Source organism: Nesoenas mayeri (assembly GCF_963082525.1).
Source record: "Nesoenas mayeri genome assembly, chromosome: 26".
In the NCBI taxonomy this organism is placed as follows: Eukaryota; Metazoa; Chordata; class Aves; order Columbiformes; family Columbidae; genus Nesoenas; species Nesoenas mayeri.
In genome coordinates, this window is record NC_137552.1 from 5,128,732 (window position 1) to 5,154,718 (window position 25,987).

General features: G+C 58.0%; 2 protein-coding genes across 5 annotated transcripts; both read right to left on the reverse strand.

The window, feature by feature from the left end:
• Nucleotides 1-1,128: 1,128 nt before the first annotated feature.
• RAB5C (RAB5C, member RAS oncogene family) lies at nucleotides 1,129-13,057 on the reverse strand. 4 transcript variants are annotated; one of them, XM_080359790.1, is made up of 6 exons: nucleotides 12,963-13,057; nucleotides 5,142-5,379; nucleotides 4,001-4,152; nucleotides 3,598-3,720; nucleotides 2,784-2,877; nucleotides 1,129-2,297 (listed from the first exon to the last, which is right to left on the reverse strand). In XM_080359790.1, exons 2-6 carry the CDS (start codon nucleotides 5,305-5,307, stop codon nucleotides 2,182-2,184), a joined length of 651 nt encoding a protein of 216 aa, XP_080215916.1. In that variant the 5' UTR covers nucleotides 5,308-5,379; nucleotides 12,963-13,057; the 3' UTR covers nucleotides 1,129-2,181. The 4 variants fall into 4 exon arrangements, with proteins under 4 accessions (XP_080215916.1, XP_080215917.1, XP_080215919.1 ...); XM_080359791.1 differs by lacking the exon at nucleotides 12,963-13,057 and adding an exon at nucleotides 12,855-12,961; XM_080359793.1 differs by lacking the exon at nucleotides 12,963-13,057 and adding an exon at nucleotides 12,896-12,946.
• A 1,285-nt stretch (nucleotides 13,058-14,342) lies between these two features.
• KCNH4 (potassium voltage-gated channel subfamily H member 4) lies at nucleotides 14,343-25,966 on the reverse strand (the record flags this gene model as incomplete). Its single annotated transcript, XM_080360044.1, has 16 exons — nucleotides 14,343-14,804; nucleotides 14,889-14,965; nucleotides 15,044-15,150; nucleotides 15,483-15,850; nucleotides 15,948-15,995; nucleotides 16,949-17,163; nucleotides 17,258-17,507; nucleotides 18,149-18,348; nucleotides 19,047-19,241; nucleotides 19,876-20,083; nucleotides 21,154-21,311; nucleotides 21,514-21,757; nucleotides 22,546-22,673; nucleotides 22,854-22,985; nucleotides 23,116-23,349; nucleotides 25,891-25,966. 16 exons carry the CDS (start codon nucleotides 25,964-25,966, stop codon nucleotides 14,343-14,345), a joined length of 3,102 nt encoding a protein of 1,033 aa, XP_080216170.1.
• Between the last annotated feature and the right edge of the window lie 21 nt (nucleotides 25,967-25,987).

Genomic DNA, 25,987 nt, shown 5'->3' on the forward strand with positions numbered 1-25,987 from the left:
GTCCCAAACCTGGTACCAAGTCCCTTAGAGGGTTCCCAGTCCAATTCCAAATCCCTTAGAGGGTCCCAAACCTGGTACCAAGTCCCTTAGAGGCTCCCCAATCCAGTATCGAGTCCCTTAAACAGTCCCTGGTCCGATTCCAAGTTCCTTAGAGGGTCCCCAACCCAGCACCGAGTCCTATAGAGGGTGCCTAGTCCGACTCCTAATCCCTTAGAGGGTCCTCAGTCCTATTCCAAGTCCCTTGGAGCAGCGTCCCCAACCCTTTACCGGGTCCCTCCCAGCTCAGCAGCGGATGCTGAGGCATCAGCCAGACCCCCTGTGGCAATTGCAACCCCCCCCATGCGATGAGATGTGGAGCTTTCAATGGGGCAGTTAATGGCTGTTCAGCACCTTTTCCTCACGTACTCACCTTGGGTGCTGCCCACAGTCACATCCCCCTACCCTGGGGCACTGAGACTCAAGTCCTCTTCCCCGGCTGGGGGGCAGGACCCTCGGTGACAGTCCAGAGAAGCTTCCGCATCATGTTCGTGGTGACCACAGCAGATCCGACCAGGCTATAACATGGGGCTCCCACCTGAGACTCCACATCCATCTCCCCTGGATCATCAAACCTGCGGTTTGACTGTTGCCAGAGCGCTGAAAAATTGATAAATCCCCATTTATAGTCGACTTTCTGCTAAACAGTCCTGGTTATTCAGTTTGGAGCGCATCGCCTCCCTAAATTGCGTTCTGGGGTGCCTCTGTGAGATATCCCTTAGGAAACCACAGAGATGGAGCCCCAGAATCCTCAGAGGAGCCAGAAACAGAGCCCAGGGAAAGAAACCAGCAGATGGCAACAGCACCTCGCGTTCACAAGATCGCTGGGGCTGGGGAAGCCCTTTCACAACAGCAGCACCAGCCTGTCCCCCAGGGGAGGTGATGAGACCTCAGGGGTCCCACAGAGGCCCCGAGGTCCTCAAGGAAGCAGCACCCAGTGAGCAAAGCGCCTCGGAGCCCCCCTGGACCCCACTCCACATGCAGCTTGTGCTCCAGCCAAGGTGTCACCAGCCTCCAGCACAAGCGGCACATTCTGCTCCACTCCCCTCCTGCTTCGAGCTGATTAAGAAACATGAACATTGTCGATTAGGATAGGTTTATAAAAATTTTTTCTTTGTTTATCACACAAAACTGAAGTTCATGATGAACGGCAGAGTTGACAGTTCCTCTTAAATATCAGTATGCATAAGACATTGCATTAGGCACTAGGCAGCAGCCAACATCAGAGTCTGGCAACAGAAGCCATTTTAATACCTCCCTTCATACTTTGTGGAATTACAGGCTTTTGCAATACATATTGTTTCCCACTGGCAAGTTCTCCGAGGTTTCCCCCACCCCACCTCTGTACATCGGAACCATGTGCGTTCACACCAGAGCAGGGTCAACAACATTAGTGGCATCACAACCATCCAAAAAAAGGACAATTTTCTATACAAGATCTCTTTTTTTTTTTGCAAAAGTTGCAATAGGATTAGTGCATTACAACAGAACTGGAGATAGAAAAGAGTTGGCATGCTAGAGTCCAACACAAATAAAGACAACAGGCAGCTAGTTGTATGTACTATATTGACAAGATACTGATTGGTTACATGAAGAAACATACAATACAAAATACAGAAGAAACCAGTTTTGCTTCCCTCTGCCCCACCCCAGAATACTCATGATTGATTTGGTCAATAAGTGGCTGAAAAGCCAGAGTTTGTCACTATAATGCTACAGTTTAGTGGTTGTTCTAGGCAATATCATACTGGTATGAGCCTCAGCTTTTACACACGGGTCGTTTTAAACAAGGTTTTCTAGTCTCAATATCCCTTTGTTTCCAATAGTGAACTACAGTACTGTGGGACCTGGGTGCTGCTGGCCCCCACCCATGGGCTGGCTGGGCAGACACCAGGCTGTGCATCCACCACCACCAGGAAGAGGGAAGAGCAGAAGTTCATATATTAAAAAAAGTGACTTAAGACTTAGAATTGAATTAGTATTTGTACAGAAAGGTGCAGGTGGAAGAACTCCCCTCCAGCCTATGATCAGAAAGGGATGGAGAAATCACAGCAGCCCCCGGCGGCGGCCGCTCTACGGTAAGTGCGATTGTTAGCGTGGGTTCCAGTCACGTAGTTCAGGGCTCGGGCGGGCGGGGGCGGCTGCTCAATTGCTGCAGCACTGGCTCCTGCTCGGCTGACTGCTCTCCTGAAGGTCAACCACCCGATTCCTACCTGGCCCTCCAGGAGCATTCTGGGGTTCATTTTTTGGCAGTTTCTTGGCTAGAAAGAAAAACCAGACATTAGTAGGCTAACAGAGGGCAACCTGCTCCCCACTGCGGGCCACAGGCTGGCTCAGCCCCGCTCTGATAAGGCTGCAAGTATTAAATATAGAGCTGGACGCTGCCGGCAGCATGAGCACAGCAAACCAACCCTCCTAGTGCGCTCAATCCTGCTCCTTCCTTACCAGCCTGGATAAAGGGAGAGAGAACAGGCTTCGCAAGGCAAAGGCTCCAAACTCTCAGTGAACTGTTCACAAAAGTCCAGCAAACCAGGTATCTAACCCAGTAAGAGCCTCCAGACCCCAGCTGATAAATCTAGTTGACTTTCTGCTAAACAGTTATTCTGTTTGGAGCATATCGCCTCTCTAAATTGCTGCCTGGGGTGCCTCTGTGAGATATCCCTTAGGAAATCACAGAGATAGAGCTCCCAGTTTCCATTGGGCTGCTCACTGCTACTCCCGTCATCCCTCTGCGCACCAGCCGTTACCTATTGCCATGAAGATTTCATTCACATTCATCGCTGTCTTTGCCGACGTCTCCATGAACAGCAAGCTGTTGTCATCTGCGTATGTTTGTGCATCCTACAAGCAATCACATTAGAGCGCTAAAGGCATCCTGCCAAGAGGAGGTCCAAACAGCTTCCACTCATTGGCAAACTGAACACTGAAGAAACACTCTGTCCCACCCCAGTTCCCTGACTGGGACAACTGGGAGACCCACAGTGACAATATCACATGGCTGGTGGCCCAGCACTGAGCTGGGGTACAGCAGCACAGGCTGTTTGTGAGCTGCTTGAGCCAAATAAAGACACAGCGTGTCCTGAGCAGCACAACACCTTGTACTTTGGTTGGCTGGGAGAGTAACACACACTGTAAATGCACCACAAGCAACCCGGGGCTGAGATAAGAGCTTCTCACTGAATGTTTGACTTAGACAAGGAAAGAGCTGTGAGGAGTAGAGAACAAGTTGGGAATGATTCTTCACGTGTCTTGTATCTAAGAGATCCTGCTTCATAAAGACAGCCCCAGGTGAGTAAGGCACCAGAGAAGGCTGAAGCTTGTGCTCTCCGCACCTTATTCTCCACATTTGTCATGTTACCAACAAGAGCTACAAGTGCTGTGAATGGAGTGCATGTGAAAGGCTGAAATTCCCTTGGAACGGCATCCTGGGGTCCTCAGCAGCATAAATCTTGCCTCTGACCCTCCCTAAAGCACTCCGCACATGCCAGCACCTCCCTCGCTTCAGCAAAAAGCCGCTTTCCTGACTTGCTCAGGTAACAACTGATCTAGATTCCCACTCACCTGGAAGTCCACAGCTCTCTTGGTAGCAAGGTCTGCCTTGTTTCCTGCTAGTGCAATTACAATATTGGGGCTAGCCTGCCTCTGCAACTCTTTCACCCAGTTCTTGGCTCGTACAAATGTGTCCTGGAAGCAAAGAGGAGGCAGCAGTCAGGAAGGGCAGCCTCGTACAAACCCACAGCGAAGATATGATTAGAACAAGTCTTTCCTGTAAGAAGTGTTCTGCCTCTACAGCACTTTGCAGCAGGATCCTCTATCAGCTTAGCCTTGGTCAGACTGAGGAAGAGGCCATTAGTTTAAGAAACTCAATACCTGCAGATACTCTGAACCCCAACGCTATCCCGTGGAAACGAGAAGCACCAGCAAACACAGCCCAGTAACACGCAGAGCCCTCCCCAGTACTCACTGTGTTAGTGATGTCGTAGACGACGATGGCCGCCTGGGCACCTCGGTAATACATGGGCGCCAGGCTGTGATACCGCTCCTGTCCCGCCGTGTCCCATATTTCAAACTTCACCGTTGTGTCATCCAGGCAGACGGTCTGTGTTAGGAAGGCAGCTGAAAGACAAGGTGTGTGTTGGCCTTCCCTCCAGCTGGAGCGTCCCCGCAGCCAGAGCCAGGAGCTCGGAGCAGTTCTGCTTGCACATGGGAGCGAGCAGGAGCCCCAAACAGAGGCCGTTTCAGCGCAGTTTGCTGTGGAAGTTGCAGCTCTTTATCATAAGCTCCTCGCACACAGGAGCACAAGAGCCACCACGTAGTTGACAGGGAGGTGGCCCACAAGCCCAGGTGGCCACTGGCGCAGCAGAGCCACCTCCTCTCCCAGGTGACACAGTTCAGCTGCAGCATCACCAGCGAGGTGCTCCCCAAAGCTCTGAAGTCAGCCCAGTTAACACATCACTCCCCAATTTAGTAACGGGTTATTTTCTTGCTTATTACAAATAGGATAAAGGCAACCAGGCCTGGGTACAGGCTGAAGCAGAACAGAGTCTGCACAGCGTTAAGCCCTTTGTGTCCATACTACAGCTACACTTACTCCCTGCATGTGTTACTATAGGGACAAATCAAAGCTTTTCTGAGTACACACCTCCTAATATTGCTGCCCAGAGACCCGGGTGCTGACCAACCTTTGATTAGTGACACTGTGCTAATGATTTCAAGCTAAAGAACTACTAGACCTGAAAGTGCATGGAAGTAGTTAATAGCATGAGGGTAGAAACAGCCTCAAAATCCCAGGTCATGGTCTGAAAAGATAATTAAGGGCTATAAACCAAGCTGAAGCGCTTGGTTCTAATTAGAAGCAGGAATTCAAGCACTGGAAGTGAAGATGCCTTAGAAGCAGAAGGCACAGTTGCCATAGCATTATTCTCTGCTGCGCTGATCTTCCCACCAATTTGTAAACCAGAAGTTAAAGCATTAGCTGCCTGACTCTATTTATAGCAAAAAGAACCGAGACTAGACTGAAACAGTCATTATTACTTGTGACAGCCCTGGTGTGCATTAGTAAGGCCAGCATCTTGTGGGCACAGGCACCTGGAGCCGGCACTCACCTCCAATCGTGCTCTCCTGGTACTCGTGGAACTGCCCCTTGACGAAGCGCAGGACGAGGCTGGACTTCCCCACCGCCGACTCTCCCAGCAGAACGAGTTTGAACTGGCAGATTTTGTTTCCAGCAGCTGGTCCGTTCGGCCGGGCAGCTCCACCTCGACCTGCCATCGTGGCCTAAGCGCGGGAGCGCGGAGGATGCTGCAGGCTCTGCGCTGGGATCCACCCGGAGGCAGGTTGCAACTGGAAGAGGAGGTCAGAGTTAGCGATGCACTCGTGGAACAGCTGCACCAGTTCGAGAAGGTGGGTTTGACGCCTGCCCATGGTGGGAAGTTATCGCTGCATGTACCACAGAAGCATCGGGCTAGTTCTGTCCCTAAGCAGCATCTGGGATGTCTGAGCCTCCCTGGAGAAGGGATGTTGGTAACACAGGCTTTCCTCCGCACCAGTGGGCCCTCCAGCACTTCCACTGGTGTGTAGATGTTACACATACCTTGCTAGGGTGAGGCAAGTAAAGAACGGCCAGCACACCGACCGGTGTCATTAGAGCTGCATCTATTAAAACAACAATTACTTGGTTCATGGAGGTAACTAAGGTTGACCTTTAGCTCCTTCCCGAGTTCACAAAGCAGCGACTTCAGACTGTCGGTGCGATATGGAGCTGTTGGAGTGCCGCACACGAGCCGTGATGGGAAGCAGCCCGGTATGTCAGCCCTTCAGATGAAAGGGAGTTCCTACATTCAGTCTGTTGGTTCAGAGGCGCTCACACCAAGCCATTAAACACTGCACCTTAGAGCAGCCCTAAAAAAGGCCTTTGAAGCACTACCTGGTGCAGGGAAATCCCTTGGCAGCAGCCGCTCTCCGGGCACACGCCGAGTATTCAGAGAATAAAAGCAACTAGTGCTCCCCATGCCTTGCTGCAAACGGGCACAAACCGCTGACCGAGAGTCTCGACGGCTCGATCCAAGTGCAGAGCCAACACCCCACCCTTCCCACACCCCATCCTAGTTGCCTTATTGCCCTTATTCCACACTGTTCCAGGTCATCAGGCTACCGGCCACATTCTTGACGGGGAGACGGTTCAAATCCAGCTACACTGAGCAGTAAACAGGCAGCACCACCCACAATCAACTGCCATCCCATCTTCCCAGCACCAAATCTGTGCAGAAGCACCAAACCACGGCAGGAGCAGCAAGACAAGCTGTCTCATAGTTAAACATGAGTCTCAGTCCCTTCCTAAGCACTGAGCTCGACTGCACACAGCAGGAGTGTTTTCCAAGTGCACAGTTACACAGATTTAGGGACGTTTCCTGTTCTCATCACAACTCCCACTTCCTGACAATGATAAATGCTACAACCCATCGCATCTGTTCTGTATCGCCGCTTTCCCTCCAAGCTTGTTGTTCACAGAGACAACCGCAAAAAAGAGACAAAATCCCCCAAACGCTGGTTTCTCCTTATGGTGAGTCTTGAGTGTGCCCCCAAGGAAACTCTGGGTGTTTACCCAGAACACCAGCACCCGAGCACACTCTGACCTGCAGACACATTCCACCTAAACAAATTGTTTTGACCAGGAGGTGAGTCAGAAACCTGCTGTTAAGCAGCACCGTTCACTGAAGCTCATGGGTAGGGACAAAACCACGAGGAGTAACTTCGGTGCAGCGAGATGTGTCAGTAGCCTGAGCTGTGAAGAAGCCGTTGATTCGAGTGGCCTGTCCAAGCTTGGGTTAAGTCAGTGAAGAGATTGCAGTTCAGAGCTGGGTCCTTGCAAAGTCCAGTAACACCCGTCAGGAGCCCCATCTCCTCAAAGGCTGTTTTGACAGGACAAAAAAAGCTTGATAAGAAGTAAATCAACACCTTGTTTTGCTGGGCAGTGAGGAAGCGGCATTTAGCAGCTCTGGGCAGGAGCGTCTTGGTTACCACCAGGCTGGAGAAGCACATCAGCAACTCTACATCTATCAGCCTGAAAAAGTTCCCACCTTTTAGAGCTTCTCCTCTGACCAGAGTCTGCAAGGGAGCAGCTTTTGCTTGTTTAACCTTGTATTAATTTCCCCAGGCAGTCTATTAGCAACACATAAGCTCTGTCGCTGTTGCAGACTAATGTTCTGCACATTAAATGCCGTGTCCACAGGACAATTACCACATTAACCCCTGCATAAGAAAACTGCTTCACAAGCCTCCCCAGCACAGGGGAGCTGCTAGTTTAGTGTCAGAAGTTACAGGATCTGATATTTTTGCCCTGTGTTCACCACTCTGGAAGCTGCTGATATATAGAAACCCAGCCCTGAAGAACCTAGTTACCCAAGAAGACCGCCGCTGCTCTCAGCTATGCAAGAAGCCGTTTCGCTGGGGATTTGTTGGCTTCAAATCAAAACACTCAAGACAAAAACCCCAGTGAAGTATTTATCTTGTTAAATAGCTGACAGCGTTACATGAATTTCTTGGCAAAGCAACCTCTGAAGTTACCAAGTGGTTCTGCTCCACCTAACACGGGATGGGCAGCACGAGGCTGCTGTTCCCCCACTCCCACCCAGAACTGGCGACCCAGCTTTAGGACCAAGATTCACACGCCAGGGTTGGGTTAACGGTTGGACTTGATGATCCCAAGGGTCTTTGTGAACAAAAATGATTCTCTGATTCACAAGCAGCTTCCACAAGCAGGACCAGCACCAAGTGTGATAACACAGACTCCACAAGCCCAGATTAGCATCGCGTGGACCATCAAACCTGACTTTCCAACACATTCGTATGATTAATAAGAACTCCAAAAGCAGGAGGGTCCACACTGCTGAGGATGAAACAGGTCCAGCTCCTACCAACGAACCAGGAAACAGAATTGTAAGTACACACCTCAGTCTCATAAAGCCTGATCAGTTTTAATACTTCACCTTTCTCCAGACAAGATGCACTTCCCTCCACAAACAAAGAACACAGTCTCTTGATCAGTGGGGCTGTAATCTGGAGCTTCAGTAACAGCTCTGAATTGGGGAACCAGTCACTGCCGCTGTCAAGAGCTGCGCTACAGCCTTAAAATGTAGATTCCCAGACCTAAACCAGCCCAGAGAGCAGCTTCAGGAGTATTCTGATGGTTGTTAAACTACCAGAAATTAAAGTCACATTTCTCTGTAGAGCCTCGTGAACAAGCCTCCCAAAGACCTGGGCACACTGAGTTTAATTTAGAGGAAAATATTTACGCCAGCAAAAAGCTTTTCGTTGGTAGCTAGTCCTAAACACACATAGCAGGATCTGTACCACCAGCTCCTCTTCATGCTTTTCCCACATGCATCTGCTTCCCGACATCTGCAGAGCCGCGGCCTCCAAAGCGGCCCCAGCAGCCGGCTGTTTGTTCAAAGCAGCTTTTCAAAAACAAGCTCTATCAGAGATCTCAAGGCTGCCACCCCAGTTACCACTCGATCCCACACATGCTGGATACAGGAGGGCACAACATGCAGCCGCCCCCGGCTGCGCCATCAGGGCCAAGTCGGCAGCAGAGACCTCTCCATTGCTCCCTGGGCTGTGAAGCACACTGAAATGAAGCCATCTCCCTTCCAAAGAGGGATTAACAAAGCCTTTAAGGCAAGACAAACCAAGGGAAGAAATCCTGATAAAGGCCAAGTCTCTGCTGCTTCTCAGGGTTCTCAAGTGGCCAAACCCAAGGTCTGATCTGGACGGGCAGCGATGCGCTTGGGCAAGAACTGAAGATCAAGCCAAATCTGAACACACTGCTAGATACACAAAGCTACTGCGCAGTTTGAGACCGAATCTCATCTGCGAGATGGCATCTGCTTGAACTAGGCAAGGCAGCTCTAAAACTGTTTGGAAACTGTGAAGCCAGTGTGCCCTACAAAGCTGATCTGGCTTTGGAAGGCAAGGCCAAGATGCCAGCCTGCACGGCTGAGCCAAGCACAGCGCTTGGGCCAGCAAAGGGAACTGTGATGCTCCCTCAATCCACCTTCCACCCAGTTGAACCCCATACACATCCCCTCCGAAGGGTTTCCTAGGTTTAAGCAGTTATCCTTTACCACAAATCCTTGAAAATGGGTCATTAGGTAAAAAGACATTACACTTACTGACACCACCTTGGAGCTACAGGTTTCATACACAGAGTTGACTGGGACCAGCAAAAAAGAGTTATCACCCCGTTGGGTCACACCAGGAAGTTCCAAGCCTAATCCAGCGGGGGTTTAAATTCTGCAGAATAGTGTGACTAATTGCTTTTGAAAGTGCAGTTTGTGTCTGTTAGATCAGCACAGCCGAGCAGAGAAACGCGCGGCAGGCGGAGGTGTCGCGCTCGGGGCCGCCGACCCCACAGTTGTGTTCACACAAGAACAAGTGAACTCACACCAGACCGGAGTGAGGGAAACTTTCAGCACAGCTTCAGTCAGGCTCTACTTAGCTAAGCTTGGGCACAATACACTTGCAAAGATTGCTCTAAGAAGAGTGGAATGAGAAACATCATGAACAGCAGCGTAAGATGCTTCTGGAAGGGTTTTGCATCTTCATTTCACATCAGCTTCTCACTAGTTGTCCCCTGTCCCCAGATTAACTCCCCCATGGAAGCCTCACCTACTTTTAGTGATCCTTGATACTGCAGGAACTTAGTCCTGTTTCACAGGAGATGAAGCTCAGCTAGGCTGAAGGAGCAGCTCATAAGCAGAGTCTGGACCAGCTACAAACTGAACAACAGCATCAAGTCTTCAGTTCTGCAAACAAGACTCTTCATATTGCCCACTGCTCAGCACACACTGAAAAGACACACTTCATTTTGCCCAGAAGCCCTGTGAACAAGGCAAGATCATGAACAACACAAAGCAGAAAACTGCCATCTTCACTGCAAAAGAGTCAGTGACCTTCATATTATCTTTTCCAGACTGCACAAAGATCTCTCGCTTCTAGCAGCTCCTGATTTGGAGCTCTACCAAACAAAAGCAAACACAGAAGTCGGCCTTTTCTTATCTGTTTATGTAGAACTACTCCAGCAGCTCATTCCCGTGCTCCAGGGGAGGAAAACGCTCCTTTTCGGATGTAGATGAAGCTTTATTCTTTCCCACACTGTCACTTCCAGGAAGGTTCATTGTTTCTGGCCAGCACTTGGAGTGGTTTCACGGTATTAGTCTGTCGACTTAACAGAACTTACATAAGAGGACTTCAAACTTCATACCCCAAGGGAAGAAAACAGCTGACTCCACCGTTTCTAGTCTCTTCCAAGTATGCTGACTGAGACTTTGGGCTACACCCACTTCATTAGAAGCCTTCCCATTTCATTTCCTCTGTTTGAAAGCACTTGGCATTCTTTCCACCCCCCCTCCAGGAAGATGCCACGACCACCTATCCGCTAAACACAAGAAATTAGGATCAAGAGCTGATGACCAGCAGGGCCTAGATCAATTCTAGAGCTTTACTGTGATGGAGATAACTCCACTGTCATCACAACACTGAAGTCTGGCCACACACACCAACTACAAAAACATGACTAAACAGTTTTGTTTCAGACGATGCCCAAACCTGGTTCCACCAGGAAAGGAACCTAAACCAAACAAGCGCTATCAGCACCTACTTAGCCTGGAGGTACCTACACTGCCTGGCACTATCTTAAAACAAACGTTGCCTAAATTAGCCTGTAGTCTCAAAGACTGCCTCTAGATGTAGATTTTTTGCTACAAAAGTAGTTATAGTGTTGAGACCCAAGAGAAGTCTGAGATTATTTCAGCACCAAGACCCAGTTACTGAACCTAAACGTTGCTTTTTTTAAGCTCCCAGCTCTGACTCAGGCTTTACCTGCTCTCCTCACTCCAATAACGCATTAAGGCCAACATCATCTTGTAGCTGCCTACGCTGCTCCAAATTCTTCACCCTTTTCAGTCAGATTTTTCACTTTAGTATCCAGCTAAGCTGAAAAAATGCAAATACTTTTAGAGTCAAGGTAATAGTGAATGTTAATGGGATATTCCCCAGAGTTTCACTCAGACAGCACATGTCAAGCCAAAATGAACCAGAAGTATCTCTTTTTTGGTCGTCAAGCAGGCTGCAGAGTAGGCTCAGGATTCCCAGCTTAGTGCAAAGCAGAACTGATGTCACACCATAAGCAGGACAGCTCAAATACACGTTGACCCACCGCACATAAAAGCTAAGAATAGTAGATGCAACTTGTTCCACATAAGACTTAAAATAGCACCTCGGTGTATTCTCTTCCCTCCGATTTCCTTATGCGCTTGGAAACAGCCAAGGTCAGAAATCCAACAGCCACGAGCAAAAGCAACAAGTTAAAGGTCAGCAGAGATGGGGTCAACGCCGCGTTCGGTCTCGCTGCCAGAGCCATTTACAGCAAGAACCACAGTTAAGTTTGCAGAGAGAAACTGCGACTGTCACAGGTCCCACCCAGACACCGGGGGTTTTAGCAGCACCTTGGATATCCCCGGGAATAAGGGATTCAGCCCTACAGACCTGTTGCTGACATGTAATCGGCACTGCCAGCCTTGGCACGATCACACAGCGACCGCACTCCCGGTGTCGCTCGTGCTGCCCCAAACCCCCCAGCGCAGCCTTATCTGCAGGCGCTCCCGGGCTCCCTTCCAGACAAGCTACAGAACTTCCTCGCAGACTTTGTGCTCCACATTTCACACCACAAACACCCCTCGGGGGGAGCGCAGGGGCTGCGTTTGTCATCAGCGCCCATCCAGAAGAGTCTCCGTTCCACCAGCACCTATTTTCAGCAGATAGAGTCACGTCCTCCATTGAGGTGGCTCCCAAGAGCACAGCCAGGCTCTCAGACTCCACAGTTTCTATTCCCACCTCAGCAGCTGAGTGGCTACAATAAACTATTACACCACATCTGTCCTTGCCGGTGCCACACCTTCCCCAAATCCCATTTAAACTTCAGTCATCGCTACCAGTGATACTTGTATTTCTAATTATTAGGCTGTATTTCAAGGAATTGCAGAACTCATAGTTCAGGAGATAATTAAGGCAGCAGCCTTTAAAGATCAACCAACCTCACAACCACAGAATTGTTTTATAAGCAGAGCTTGTAACCAGAGAATCTTTGTACTTAGCAATCATACCCTATTCTAAAAACTGCCATAGATTTACAACATATTCTTTTAAAACCGATAACTGAGAAACATGCAAATGTTGCTCAGTATGGCTTAAACAGGTAGCTTGTGTTAGAATAGGCACGGAATATGTTAATGGGTGTCAAGAATTATAATGAATATGCAATTTTTCTGTCAGTATAAGCCACGTATGACCTCGGGATTAAGAAATGCTACTTTTAAAACCTTAAAACGCGGTTGTAAGTGCCCGTTATTTTGCCGAATTCACGGTGTCAGCGGACACACAACGGAGCCGGGGAGGAGCAGCCGGGCAGCCCCAGCACCGCAGCCCCAGCACCGCAGCCCCAGCACCGCAGCGGCCGCCAGAGTCCTTCCAGCGGACGGAGAAACGCGGAGCGGAGCCCGCACGGCGCGGACGCGGCGCTCTCGGGGTTCGGGATGATCGTGCAAGGGGCGCAGCTCCCGGCCCGTGACCCCCCGGGCCGGGAGGACACCCGGCGGGACCGGGACCCGGCCGGGGAGCGTCACTGCGGGCGGCCTCGGAGCCCCCGCGCCACGGAGGGCAGCGCCAGCTCGCTCCAAACCCCGGCTCCCGCAACCCGCTCCGCTCCCACCGCGGGGTGCACGGCGCGGCGCCGCCCCGCTGCCTCCCCCGACCGGACGAACCCCTTGGGCTGCCTCGGGAGCCGGGTCCGCAGGCCACGCACCGCGCAGGGCGCCGCTGGCTCCCGGCACCGCCCGCCCGGAGCCGCCGCCGCTCCCGGCCGCACTCACCGCCCGGAGCGCCGCTCCCCCCGCCGCAGGTGAGTCTCGCAGGCCCCGGCCCTCACTTCCGCCTTTACCCGTTCCGCTTCCGGATCCGCCCACCCCTTCCGCCAGCAGCTCGTCGGCTACAGGCAGCGGGACGTGCCAATCATAATCGCCACGCCCCCTCGCCGGGGCTCCGCCCCTCGCCCGGCCTCACCGTGTCACGTGAGCCGGGGTGACGTCAGTCTGCGCCCGCCGCGGGGGGCGATGGGAGTTGTAGTCGGGGAGGGACCCAGGGGTGCGGGAGCGGGGGTCTCGGTGCCGGGGAGCGAGCGGCGGGGAGAGCGGGCAGAGAGACACTGGAGTCCGGGCTGGAAAAATAGAGCCTTTATTTCCCGTTGGGGCGGGGGCAACGACGTCAACGGCGGCGGCCGGAGAGGCGGCGGCGGCGGGAGGCGCCGTGACTCCCGGACACCCCTCCCGGAGACACCCGCCCCCCGAGCCTCCCAGCCGGCCCCGCGCACCAAACCGGCCCCGCGGGTCTCAGCCCCGGCCCACGGGCGGGGGTCCCGGGAGGGGCTGCCGGGTGTAGAAAAAAGACCTCGTGGGCATAGAGTATAAAACCGTATCAAAATCCCTGCTGGTGGCGGGCTGGGGCGGCCACTGCGCCCCGGGGGGCTCCCGCTGCGCCCCGAGGGGCTCCCGCTGCACCCTGGGGGGCTCCGGCTGCACCCTGGGGGGGCTCCCGCTGCACCCTGGGGGCTCCGATTGCACCCTGGGGGGCTCCGGCTGCACCCTGGGGGGCTCCCGCTGCACCCCGGGGGGCTCCGGCTGCACCGTGGGGGGCTCCCGCTGCACCCCGGGGGGTTCCCGCTGCACCCCGGGGGGCTCCTGCTGCACCCTGGGGGGCTCCCGCTGCACCCTGGGGGCTCCTGCGGCCACGTCCCCGGGGGGCGTCGGGCTGGCGGAGTCGGAGGGCGAAGCCGGTGTGTCCTGGGCAGCGAGGAGGGCAGAGGGGGCAGCGGGCGAGGGTCCCCCAGGGTGAGGGATCCCCAGGGCAGGGGTGTCCCCAGGGCAAAGGACCCATGGGGTGAGGGATCCCCAGGGTGAGGGTCCCCCCAGGGTGAAGGACCCCCAAGGTGAAGGACCCCCCAGGGTGAGGGATCCCCCAGGACAAGGGTTCTCTCAGGGCAAGGGACCCCCAAGATGAGGGTCCCCCCAGGCTGAAGGATCCCTAGGACAAGGGACCCCCAGGGCAAAGGATGCCCAGGATAAGGGTCCCTCCAGGGCAAGGGACACACAGGATGAGAGTCCCCCCAGGGTGAAGCATCCCCAGGACAAGGATCCCCCCAGGGCAAGGGTCTCCCGGGGTAAGGCCCCCCTGCCGCCACCCCGGTGCCCGCAGGGTCAGTGGGAGCTGACGGAGCTGGAGCGGGGCTGCGGGTGGGCGCGGGAACGACCACCAGCCGAGCAGCCGGGGAAGGAGCGGGCAGAGCGGGGCGGCAGCAGGAGGGGCTGCGAGTCCGAGCCATGGCGGGGGTGCACATTTGGGGTGTCCCCCCGCAGCGGGCACGGCCCCTCGGTGCCCAGCCAGGGGCTGGCGGTGGCGTGGGCAGAGCGGCTGCGGACGGGGCAGCGTTGGGCTCGGGGGCTGGCGGAGGGGGAGCTGTGGGAGCTGTGGGGCACGGGTAGGGGCGAGGGGGCCACCTGGGTGGAGGGTGGGGAGGGTCGGGGGGGTGTCGCAGAGGCTGCAGACGGGCGGTAGGGGCAGGTGGGGGGCTGGGGGTGGGGCAGGCGGTTCTGGAGCAGCTCCATCATGCGCTGCAGCTCCTGGCTGAGGTGCGAAACCTCCTGGTTGAGGTGGTTGATCTGGAAGGGGAGGGAGAGCGGTGACCACCCGCCGATGCCCCCGGGTGAGCATCCCCGGTGCTTTCGGGGGGGCCCCTGCCGCACCTCCTGGTTGAGCCTCCTGACGTTCTGCTTTATCTCCTCCGCTTCCATTGCCAGGGCTGGGCTGCTTGTGTCAGTCCCTGCTGAGGAAGACACAGCTGGTGACAGGGGGCTCCCCGAGCCCCCCATCCCCAGGGCCACCCCCTCCGGAGTGGTACCTGACGTGGGGGAGTCTCTTGCCACGCTCTGCAGCGGGGAGTCCACGTTGAAACAGAAGGTTTGTGGCTCCGATGTGCCCCTGTTGTCTTCAATCCCGTCCACAACTCTAAGACAGGGAGGGGTCATTGTCACCCCCTGCCCCTCTACCAGGGGCCTCCCAGAGCCCCACACAGCCCGGCCGGCACGGCGGGGGAATGAGCTGCTGGCGTAGAATCATAGAATCATTTTGGTTGGAGAAGATTGTAAAGATCAAGTCCAGTTGTCACCCCACCCCAGCACTGCCCCACGTCCTGAGAATCTCATGTCCGTCTGTCCAACCCTCCAGGGATGGTGACTCCAGCACTGCCCTGGGCAGCCTGTTCCAAAGCCCCACAGCCCTTTGGGGAAGAAATTGTTCCCCAGATCCAATCTAATCCTCCTCGCGTGTCCCAGCCTCACCTGGGGCTGAGGTCTGGGGAGCCGTTGGCGTGCAGGGAGGGGATGAGGAGCTTGGGTGGCCTCCTGCTCGTGCCACCCCCTTGCTCCGGGGGCCGGGCGTCCCTCCGGCACTGCGGCGAGGGGCTGCGGCCGCGGCTGCAGCGGGCGGGGGAGCGGCAATTGCGGCGCAGGGCTGAGATCTGGCACAGCTCGTCACCCAGGAGGCTGCTCAGCGAGCCGTGGCGCGCCGGGCTGCTCAGCTGCGGCAGCAGCAGCTTGCGGCGGGTGATGGTGGTGGGCGAGTACTGGAAAACCTCGTCGGGTTCCTCCTCGTCTTCCAGGATGGAGGGAAGGGGCTTCTCCGGGGCAGCAGCACTCTCCGGACGAGGCTGCGGGCGGGTGTGGGAGGTCAGGGCTGGTCCCGTGCAGGTGCCAAGGTTGGACACGGCCACCCCTGCCCCGTCCTCTCCACAGCGCGGTACAAACCTGTGGTGTCTGTGACAGCCGTGGGGACCGGGAGTAGCGGCAGAGCCCCTGCGGGGAAAGCGGACGATGCTGGTTCAGCAGCACATGGGACCCCGGCCGCAGGCAGACACGGTGCCAGGCAGGTGTCAATCTGCTCCCCACTGGCCTCTCAGTGCCCCCCTGAACGACCAAACCTTCCCCTGGTCCCACGCATCAGCCCCGTCCTCATCAGCCCCTTTCCTGCTCTCCATCCTCTGCTGCTCTTGTGACGCTGATGAGCTGCCAGACCTTGGTGTGTGTGTCCTGAGCTGGAACCTCATCTGCACCCCAATTCCCAACCCTGGCTCAGCCCAAGAATCTGTCCCTGGACAGAGGGCGCCCAGGGCTCCTGCAGGACCCCATCTCTGCTGACCTTCAGCTTGTTGCTTTTGCACATGCCCAGCCCTGTTTGCCCCCATCCTTGGTTCATTTATCCCTCTCCTGGGTGATGGACACATTGCAGCTCTCTGGGATCTAGAGAGTGACCTCCCACCCAACTCAACAGAGCCTGGGGGCGGTGGGTGCTGGGGGAGATGCTCTGGAAGAGCCCCCAGCTGCTCGGTGCCAGCAGCAGAGCCGGGGGAGGAAAAGCGCTGCAGAGCTATTTCTGCAGCGGAACAGCCCCTCGGCAGCGTGACTAAACCTGGCAGCCCCCAACACCTCCTCCTGCGCACCGGGGAGCCGTGCCCTGGCCGGCTGTCCTGCGGTGCCCCCCAAGTCCTCTCCACCCCCATTTCCAAGCCCTCCATCCACCTCAGCCTCTTGCATTGCAAATGTTCTGGCTTCCAGTTCCCCGCGTGGAGCTGAGAAGAGACAGGACAGGACGTACCTGCCTGGCTGGGGTGACACAGCCACAGCCCCCAGCCCTCATTTAGAAGCCTGGGGACCATGAGCAGGGACAGACAAACTCCCCTTCCATGGCCGTGCGGACCCCGAGATTCGCGAGGATGGGAAGGGACCTGTGAGGGAGGACACGCACCCACCTCCATCTCGCTGCCCTCCCGCAGGTTGAAGGTCAGGTCCTGGTGGATGTCGGCCGTGAACTTGCTGGCGTACTCGGGGTAGAGCTGCAGCACCTCGCACAGCCCCCGCAGCCCAATGTACTGCAGGTCGCAGTAGGTCAACGCCTTCACGTCCGCGTTGGTCTTAATCACTTGGTCCGTGCTGCACAGGTCGGCTCCGATCAAATCCCCTTTGCCTGCAGGAGGGGAGCGGGGTGCGCTGATGGGGTGAGCCCTGGAGCCCTCACCAGCAGAAGGGGCTGGAGGGGAGCCCACGCAACCTGCCCTCACCCAGGATGGCCAAAACCACGTTGTCCTTCAGCACCTCGAGGGAACCGGAGCAGACGAAGTAGTTGGCCTGCAGTGCATCCCCCTGGCGCAGCAGGTACTCCCCCGGGGCGCAGAACGAGGTCTTGATGTGCAGCGAGAGGGAGCGCAGGCAGCCCCGGCTGGCCGTCTCGAAGACGGGCAGCTGCAGGATGTCCTTGTTGAGGTGCATGGCCACGTCGGCGCGCAGTTCATCGGGGAAGTCGTGCAGCAGCTGGGGAGAGCAGAGCCGGGGTGCTTGGGGGGCAGGGGGCAGGGAGAAGCCTCCCCCACAGCCTGCTAGCCCCAAGGGGCAGATTCCCCACTGCGGGAGAGCGTCTCACTGCTCAGCTGCCCTGGCTGAGCCCAGGAGTCCCGTTTGGCAAACATGGGACAACGGTGGCCGTAGGATGGGCTGCGTGTGCTCCACGTGCCCATTCCACCCCAGTGCTGGCAGGAGCCCGTCCCCGTGCTGGCGCGCAGCTCTGGTCCTGCCAGCAGCAGAGGATGAACATGTGCATGTCTGCACACGCGTGTGCACATACAGACACACACACCTGCACTCTCATTGCTGGCCCTGCCAGCCCCATCGCCCCCATGCTGGGGGCAGAATCACAGAATCATTTTGGTTGAAAAAGCCCCTCAAGACCGTCGAGTCCAACCATTCCCCCACCCCTGGCACTGTCCCTCATCCCTGAGAACCTCATGTCTGTCTGTCCAACCCTCCAGGGCTGGTGACTCCAGCACTGCCCTGGGCAGCCTGTTCCAATGCCCCACAGCCCTTTGGGGAAGAAACTGCACTTCTCTGAACTCTCTCCAGCAATTCAAGGTCTTTTGTCTTGAGAGGCCCGAAGTGAACACAGTAACATCTCCCACCTCGTTAGCATCAATGCCGTTGTTCACCGACCAGGTGGTCTGGAAGTACTCCAGCATCCTCTGCTTGAGCTGCTGGGGCAGGCGGTGGACGCGGATGAAGTCCTTGAGGTCCTTCATGCGGGTGTGGTAGAGCGAGCGGCGGGAGTACATGCGCTGGATGATGGCGGTGACGTTGCCGAAGACCACGGCGTGCATCAGCGCTGGGGGCCGGGACGGCAGCGTCAGGCCCAGCGAGGGGCCGGCTGGGGGGGCTGCAGTCTATGGGGGGCTCAGGAGGGGTCTGGGGTCTGCCCCCACCAGCAGCACGGGGCTGAGGGGTGCGGCATGGGGGCTTCTTCCCTAACCCCAGCACCAGGGTCCCTGCTGCATCCACTGCTTGGGCAGCCGGGGGTAGAATCATAGAACCACAGAATCACAGAATAGTTTGGGTTGAAGGACCTTCCCAGCCCCCCCAGTGCCCCCCTGCCATGAGCAGGGACATCTGCACCAGCTCAGGGTGCTCAGAGCCCCGTCCAGCCTGGCCTGGGGTGTCTCAGGGATGGTTCATCCACCACGTCTCTGGCCAACCTGGGCCAGGCTCTCACCACCCTCAGGGCAACAATTCCTGCCTTGTGTCCAGCCTGAATCTCCCTCCTTTAGTTTCAAACCATCACCCCTTGTCTTACCACAACAGCCCCTGCAAAAAAAGTATGTCCCCATCTTTCTTATCATCCCCTTTTAAGTCTGGAGAGGCTGCAATAAGATCTCCCCGGAGCCTTCTCCAGGCTGAACACCCCAACTCTCTCAGCCTGTCCTCCCAGCAGAGGTTTTCCATCCCTCTGATCATTTCTGTGGCTCCTCTGCCCCTCTCCATCAGATCCAATGTTGCCGAAGCCCCCTGCCCCGCTCCCCTCCTCACCCCCGATCAGCATGGTGCAGATGGAGAAGATCTTCTCGGCGTCGGTGTTGGCGCAGACGTTGCCGAAGCCCACGCTGGTCAGGCTGCTAAGGGTGAAGTAGAGGGAGGCGATGTAGGCGCTGCGGATGGAGGGGCCCCCCGCCGAGTTGTTGATGTAGGGAGCCTCCAGCCTCTTGCCCAGCTCGTGCAGCCAGCCTGCCAAGCATAGCCGGGGTCAGAGCCCGTCGGGGGGCTCGGTGCTCCCCACGGCTCCTGTCCCTGCCCTGGGGTCTCGCTCTGAAGGCAGGAGCCAGCCAGAATCGCTGCCTGCCCCGTGGGACCGTGCCCTGTGCTGCTGGCAGGAGGAACCCAGGAGTCATAGAATCACAGGATGTCCTCAGTTGACCCAAATGGATCATCGAGTCCAACTCCTGTCCCTGCACAGGACACCCCACAGTTCACACCGTGTGCCTGAGGACATTGTCATCTCTTCTTGAACACTGCCAGGCTGTGACACCTCCCTGGGGAGACCGTTCAGTGTCCAGCACCTCTGGGTGAAGAACCTTTTCCTCATGTCCAACTGACCCTCCCCAGCACATCTTCTGCCGTTCCCTGGGTTCTGTCACTGGTCACTAAAGAGAAGAGCTCATCCCTGCCCCTCCTGCTCCCCTGCTGAAGCTGCAGCCCCATGAGCTCTGCCCTCAGCCTCCTCCAGGCTGAACAGACCCAGGGACTTCAGCCGCTCCTCATACGGCTTCCCCTCCAAACCTTCACCAACTTCACCATCCTCCTCTGGACCCCTCGGTGCCCCTGGCCCATGCAGCCCCTGCGGACGGGCAGCCCCGCTCACCGATGTCCCAGGTCTGGGGGTCGTTGCTCTCCATCTCCTTGCGGCCGATGACGTACCAGATACAGGCCATCCAGTGCGCCAGCAGCGCGAACATGGACATGAGCAGGGTGAGCACCATGGCACTGTACTGCGAGTAGCGGTCCAGCTTCTGCAGCAGCCGCAGCAGCCGCAGCAGCCGCACCGTCTTCAGCAGGTGAACCAGCGAGGTCTGGGGAGCGGGGCAGGCGGTGAACCTGGGGCTCAGGCAGGGCTGGGGAGGGATCCTCCTCCACCTCCCCCGGGACAGGGACCCTTCACCACCCCCCACAGCTGCCAGGAGGGTCATGGAATCACAGAATCATTTTGGTTGGAAGAAACCCTCAGGATCGTGGAGTCCAGCCATAACCCACCCCTGTCCCTGCCCCATGTCCTGAGAACCTCATGTCCGTCTGTCCAGCCCTCCAGGGATGGTGACTCCAGCACTGCCCTGGGCAGCCTGTTCCAATGCCCCACAGCCCTTTGGGGAAGAAATTGTTCCCCACATCCAACCTCAACCTCTCCTGGGCAACTTGAGGCCGTTTACCCTCATTCTGTCAATTTTACCAGGTTTTGCCATAAAATAGGAAGAGGGCACCGCAGCTTGCCCAGCACAGGCAACAGCAGCAATGGCCCCGGCCACGGCTACGGCCACTGTTGTTTTCCTGCCAGCAGCACCGCTGGTGCATGAGCAGAGCTGAATTTGGCTTGTGGGGGGCAGCACCATCCCCAAGTGCCCTTGTCCTCCCCACACGCCGCTCTGCCTCCAGTGAGCTAATTACAGCCTCTGCGCTCCCCTCCCTGCCCCAATTAGCAGGGGATGGGAAGGGGTGATGCAGCTCATCACACCCGCTGTGCTGCTGGGTCCCTCGAGAGCCCGGGGAGGCTCAGGGTTTGTGACCAGCACATGCCTGCACGTGTGGCCACCGCCTTGCCAGAGCAGGCAACGTGCAAAACCCCCTCGCTATTGATGGTGCGTGTGCATGGGGTATTTATATTGGGATGCGGAGCTCCTCGGTAGCCTGGGTGCTGGGTGCAGGGCGCTGGCTGCAGGGCAGGCACCTGCCTGCAGCTCCTGGAGCGCTGCCTTGGCATTTACTGTCATTTGTGGCAGCCCCTGGTTAAATTCAGATGCGTGGGAGGCTTCCCGCTCCAGCTGCCGTCCCTGCGGCCCCTTGCTACCCGCGCCGCTCCAGGCACGTGCGCGGAGCGGATCCCCGCAAATGGGGCCATCAGCCCCCCGCGCTGTCCCCCGACACTCACCACGGTCACGTTGAAGACGTAGAGCAAATCGAAGGGCAGAGCGGCGATGAGATCCACGAAGAACCAGGTGGCCATGTAATGGATGCAGATGGAGCGGGGGTCGTACACCACCTGGCCCGACTTGCTCACGTATGTCGTCCGGAAATTCAGGATGATGTCTGCGCCGGGGGGAGCAGGAGCAGCCCTCACCGCCCCCGCCATGCCCAGGGGGCTGGACCAGTGTCCATGGCCAACACAGGACACATTCCCGGGGCGCTCAGCACCAGCAACAGGGGCAAAGTGATGCCAGCTCCCCTCTCCATCACCCCTCTGGCTGCATCCCTGTCCCAACCCGTGTCCCCATCCCACCTGGGGCCCTACCCAGGATGAAGAGCATCTCCACGGCGATGTCGCTGACGATGGTGCTGCGGGCGGCCGAGAAGCTGTCCTCCGTTCCCGTGAAGCAGACGTTGTAGGGGACGGTGATGGCCACGTAGAAGGTGGCCAGCAGGATCAGCCAGTCCCAGAGGGCTTTGAAGATGCTGTAGTGGAGCAGGATGAAGCGGGACTTCTGCACGGAGGCCACTTTGTACTCAGGGATGGATGACTTGTTCTCAAACACGTTCTGGGGGAGCAAACGGCAACGTGGCACACGGACAGCACAGGGGATATCGCAGATGAGGGGGTGGAGGCCACCGCAGCCCCAACCTCCTCCTGAATCCCACCAGCCTGGCTGAAGCCCCAATGCCAGGGTGATGGACGCACATTTCCAATGGGGCACGTGGGCTGTGCTGAGGTCACCCTCAGAGATGGGCACAGAACGCCCAATTACGACACATCAATTAACGCTGTGCAAATGCTATTAGCGGTAATCCACTGGCACCGCCAGCTGCTGCACAGAACCCTCCCAGGTGCCAATTCATGTGCTGGGGCAAAGCCACCCCCACCCTCCCCAGGGACACCCGGCGTGGGCGAGGGCAGAGCCCCAGCACCCCCAATTCAGGATGGGCACATGTAGACTCCTCGCCCGCTTGCCAGCTCTGTGTCCCTGGCCACTGTCGGCTGGTGACACAGCCCTGCCCTGGTCCCGTGTCTGTGGGCAATGCCCATCACTCGGGACCCTGCACCACACAAGCAGGCTGGCACAGGAATGACACCGCTCCCTGCTGCTGTGGAAGCCCCACGGCTGCCGCAGCCTGGTAACGGTGATCCCCAGGGCCTGCACGGCTGTGCCAACAGCGAGCAGCTGGGGCTTCCTGACAGCAGACGTGTGAGGAGAGACACAGCGCGGCCAGAGCTGCTGGATCCGGGCACCCGCTGGTCTCTCTGCTGCTGTGGATGAGCCACGTCTGCACCCTGCGCCATGGTGTGGATGGTGGGGACGGAGGGCATCGCGCTCCCTTGGGTCCTTACGCGGTTGATTTTCATCTCCCTGCGGTCCCCTCGCGTGAACTGGCTGCTGAGGCGCTGCAGCACCGTCCGGCCCTGTCTCCGTGCTGCCCGCAGGCGTGAGCTCCCGGGTTTCTTGGTCTTCTGCTTCTCTGCAGCAGACAATACACGCTAGGTTAGTGGGAGCACCGGTGCACAGAGCAGGGCTGTTTTGGGGTCCCCTCTTCACACAAAGGCAAGCAGGACCCAGCAGGGAACCGGGAGCCCCTTTGCCACATGTCCGCTGTGCACCGCTCCCCAAATCCTGTCCCCATCCCGCAGCCGCCGCTCACCCTCCTTCTTGTCACCCAGGTGGCTCCTGCCCCGGCTCTCTGTGATGTCCTTGAAGGAGAAGAGGAAGAGCACCACCTCCCCCTTCTCGTTCTTGATGGGCATGATGTCCAGCAGGCACCAGAACGCGGTTCCTGCGTGGAGGAGAGGGGCGGTGAAGGCAGGACAGTCCCTCCGCTGCTCGGTGGCTTCACCTTGGGGCCAGCACAGGGTTGACCCCCCAGCCGGAGCAGCGGGCACGTCCCATCCCCGTGCACCACTCACCACCCTTCTTGTAGAAGCAGACCTCGGTCTGGTACTCCTGCCTGCCGTCCAGCACCTTCTCGATGCGCTGCAGGACGGGCTCGCTGGTCTCGGCCCCGTAGAGGAACCGGCAGCTGCAGTTCTTCTGCATGACCTCGGTGCGGGCGAAGCCGGTGAGGTCGCAGAAGCCGTCGGAGCAGTAGACGATGGGGAAGCCGCGGCGGACCTGTGCGTTGGCCAGGATGAAGTTGCTGTCTGAAAGGAGACGCAGCTGCCCCTGAGGGCTTGGGGCCACCCTGGGGGGCACAGAGGGGAGCCGAGCCCTCCCGGTCCCCCATGGGTCCCTCTGGGATGAGGAGCCAGGTCTCCATCCAGCTGACAAGTGCCCCCGGCTACTCCCAGAGCTCAACCATCTCCTGCACTGCCACCCCAAATGCCCCGTCCCGGGCAGGACCCCAGCCCCACTTGCTGGGAGGGGAAGGAGCCCGGATCCAGCTCTTGGCTCCCATCACCAGAGACGCGATCCCGAGCGAGGCGATTCACGCCTCCCCCTCACCATCTGCTGCTCCCACCTCCCGCCAGGGCTCAGGCAGCTTAGTGCGAGCAGCAGCAAACCCGGCCGGGTCCTGCCAGCCCAGAGGTGCTGGGCTGCATTCCTGGGACCCCCAGCCCCAGGAATGGCACCGCGGCACCGCGGCAGCACCCGCTGAGAGGATGGGAGAGAGGCCACGAGCCTGGGGTGAGCCAGGGCCCCACATCGAGCCAGCACAGGATGGAGACACAGGGGAGACGCAGCGTCCTTGGTCTGTCCCAGCACCGCAGCATCACTCCTGCCCCGGCAGGGAGGTGGCACCAGGCAGAGAAAGTTCTTTCCAGCCCCCCAGAAGCCATTTTCACCCCACAGCCCCCCAGCAATGGGTCAGACAGGGGCTCTGCCCCTGGGGCCACAGCAGCTCCTTGCTGCAGGCTCTGCGCCAGTGGGACAGATGGCATGTTCTAAAAGGGTGCCAAGAAGTGGGGTGTGCAGCCGGTGCAAGCTGCGTTTGCACCCAGCAAGGGCAGACCAGGGTGTCCCCAGCCCTGAAACACTCTCCAGCCCACAGGTCCCCAGGCCAGCACCCCTGCACCCCAACAGCCCAGGCAGCAGGAGCCTGCAGATGTGTTCTACCCACTCTCGCAGCAAAGGAGAGGAGACCACAGCAGGTTACAACACTCGCACCGACAGCAGAGCCGTGCCGGGCAGGGCAAGGGCAGAGGAGGTTGCGGGAAGGAGGGGACGGCAGCCACAGGCAGCCCTGGTGCGATGGGGGTGCAGCGGGGCCACCACAGCACAGCTCAGCCCAGGATTAGCTTGGGAGAAGCAAAAATAGCTTGAAGCTGTGACTAAGGCCAGATTTTGGCTCTGGGGAGCCAGGATTATGGTGTTGTCCAGGATGTGTTATTAGAAAAGAAAAAAAAAGGGCTTGCCTTTGGGAGCAGCTCTGCTGGGAAGCGGGAAGCGGCTGTGGGGGGCCCGGCAGCCCCTGACTCGGTGGCCAGCCTGTCCGGATGGGCAACCTCAGGCCCAGCGGGCAGCGGCTGCCTGGGACAGGCAGGGTTAACTCACACTGGGTATCACTGCGGCTCAAGCCCCTCTCCATGGCAAATAAAGCCGATAAGAGACACATCAAACCCTCAAAGCTGGACTCTGTTTAAAAGCGCCTGCCTGGGAGGCAGGTGGGTGCAGTTGCAGGCAGGGTGCTGTGGGGCAAATCCCATCTCCCTGGAGCAAATTCCCAGAACTTTGTGTCAGGGCGTTGCTGGCAGGTCCCAAAGGGACCTTCGTCCTCAGAGAGCCAGATCCAGTCCTGGGGAGCCCAGGGCCAGCAGAGCTGGGGACACCGGTCCCTGTTGCCTCCAGGGATGCTGCTACCAGCACAGCAGAGCTGGGGGAACTCCTGGGCAGCTCAGCAGAGGGCCAGGGGCATGTGGATCCTGCCACAGCACAGCATCACTAGTATGAGGCACATGTGGTTTTCTCTGGCACTTCTGGGTGCAGCTCAGTCTGAGCTGGGAGGGCTCAGGGGGGCTGGATGCCTCGCTATGCATTGCAGTCTCAAAGTTAACACCCCAAACAAGAGCTCCTCTGGGCAAATGACACCTGTGTCAGCCGGGATGCTCCGCACCACGCCAGGCCAGCCCAGCATCGCGGCCGATGTGTGTCCCGGGGGTGCTCCCGGTGCCTCAGCTGTGCCATGGGAGGTGGCTGCAGGCTCCCAGTGCTGGTTTTGTGCTGGTCCCTCCCAGCGAGGTGGGAGACAAAGTGGGAGACAAGGGGGGAGACAAGGGGGTCTGGATCCCGGGTCCCGCCCGGCCCCTCCCGCCGCGCCCGGGCTCTGTCCCTGGTGCTGAGCGCGGCCGCGCCCGCACCGACCGCGGGTACCGGCACCGGCTGAGAGCACCGGCACAGACACCGCTGGTACCGGCACCGGCTGAGAGCATCGGCACAGACACCGCTGGTACCGGCACCGGCTGAGGGCACCGGCACAGACACCGCTGGCACCGGCACCGACCGCGGGGCTGCCCAAAACACCGGCGACACGGGAGGTCGGGGAGCACCGAGCCCGGTCACGGACGGTCCGCGGGACAGCGTGTGGACCGTCGTGTCCCGCCGAGCCGCGGGGGCTGCGGTACCGGGACCAGCCCCGGTCCTCCCCACCGCTTCCCGGGGGCAGCGCCTCCCCCTGCCTGGGCCCCGCCGAGCCCAGCGCGGACCCTCCCCGCTCCCCCCCGGCCCGGCCCCGCTCCCAGCCCTACGTGTGCCATCGAAGCGGGTGGCGATGGTGTCCAGGAAGGTGTTCTGCGGCGCCAGCAACCCCTTCATCACCGGCATGGTCCCGCCGGGCCGCCCGCC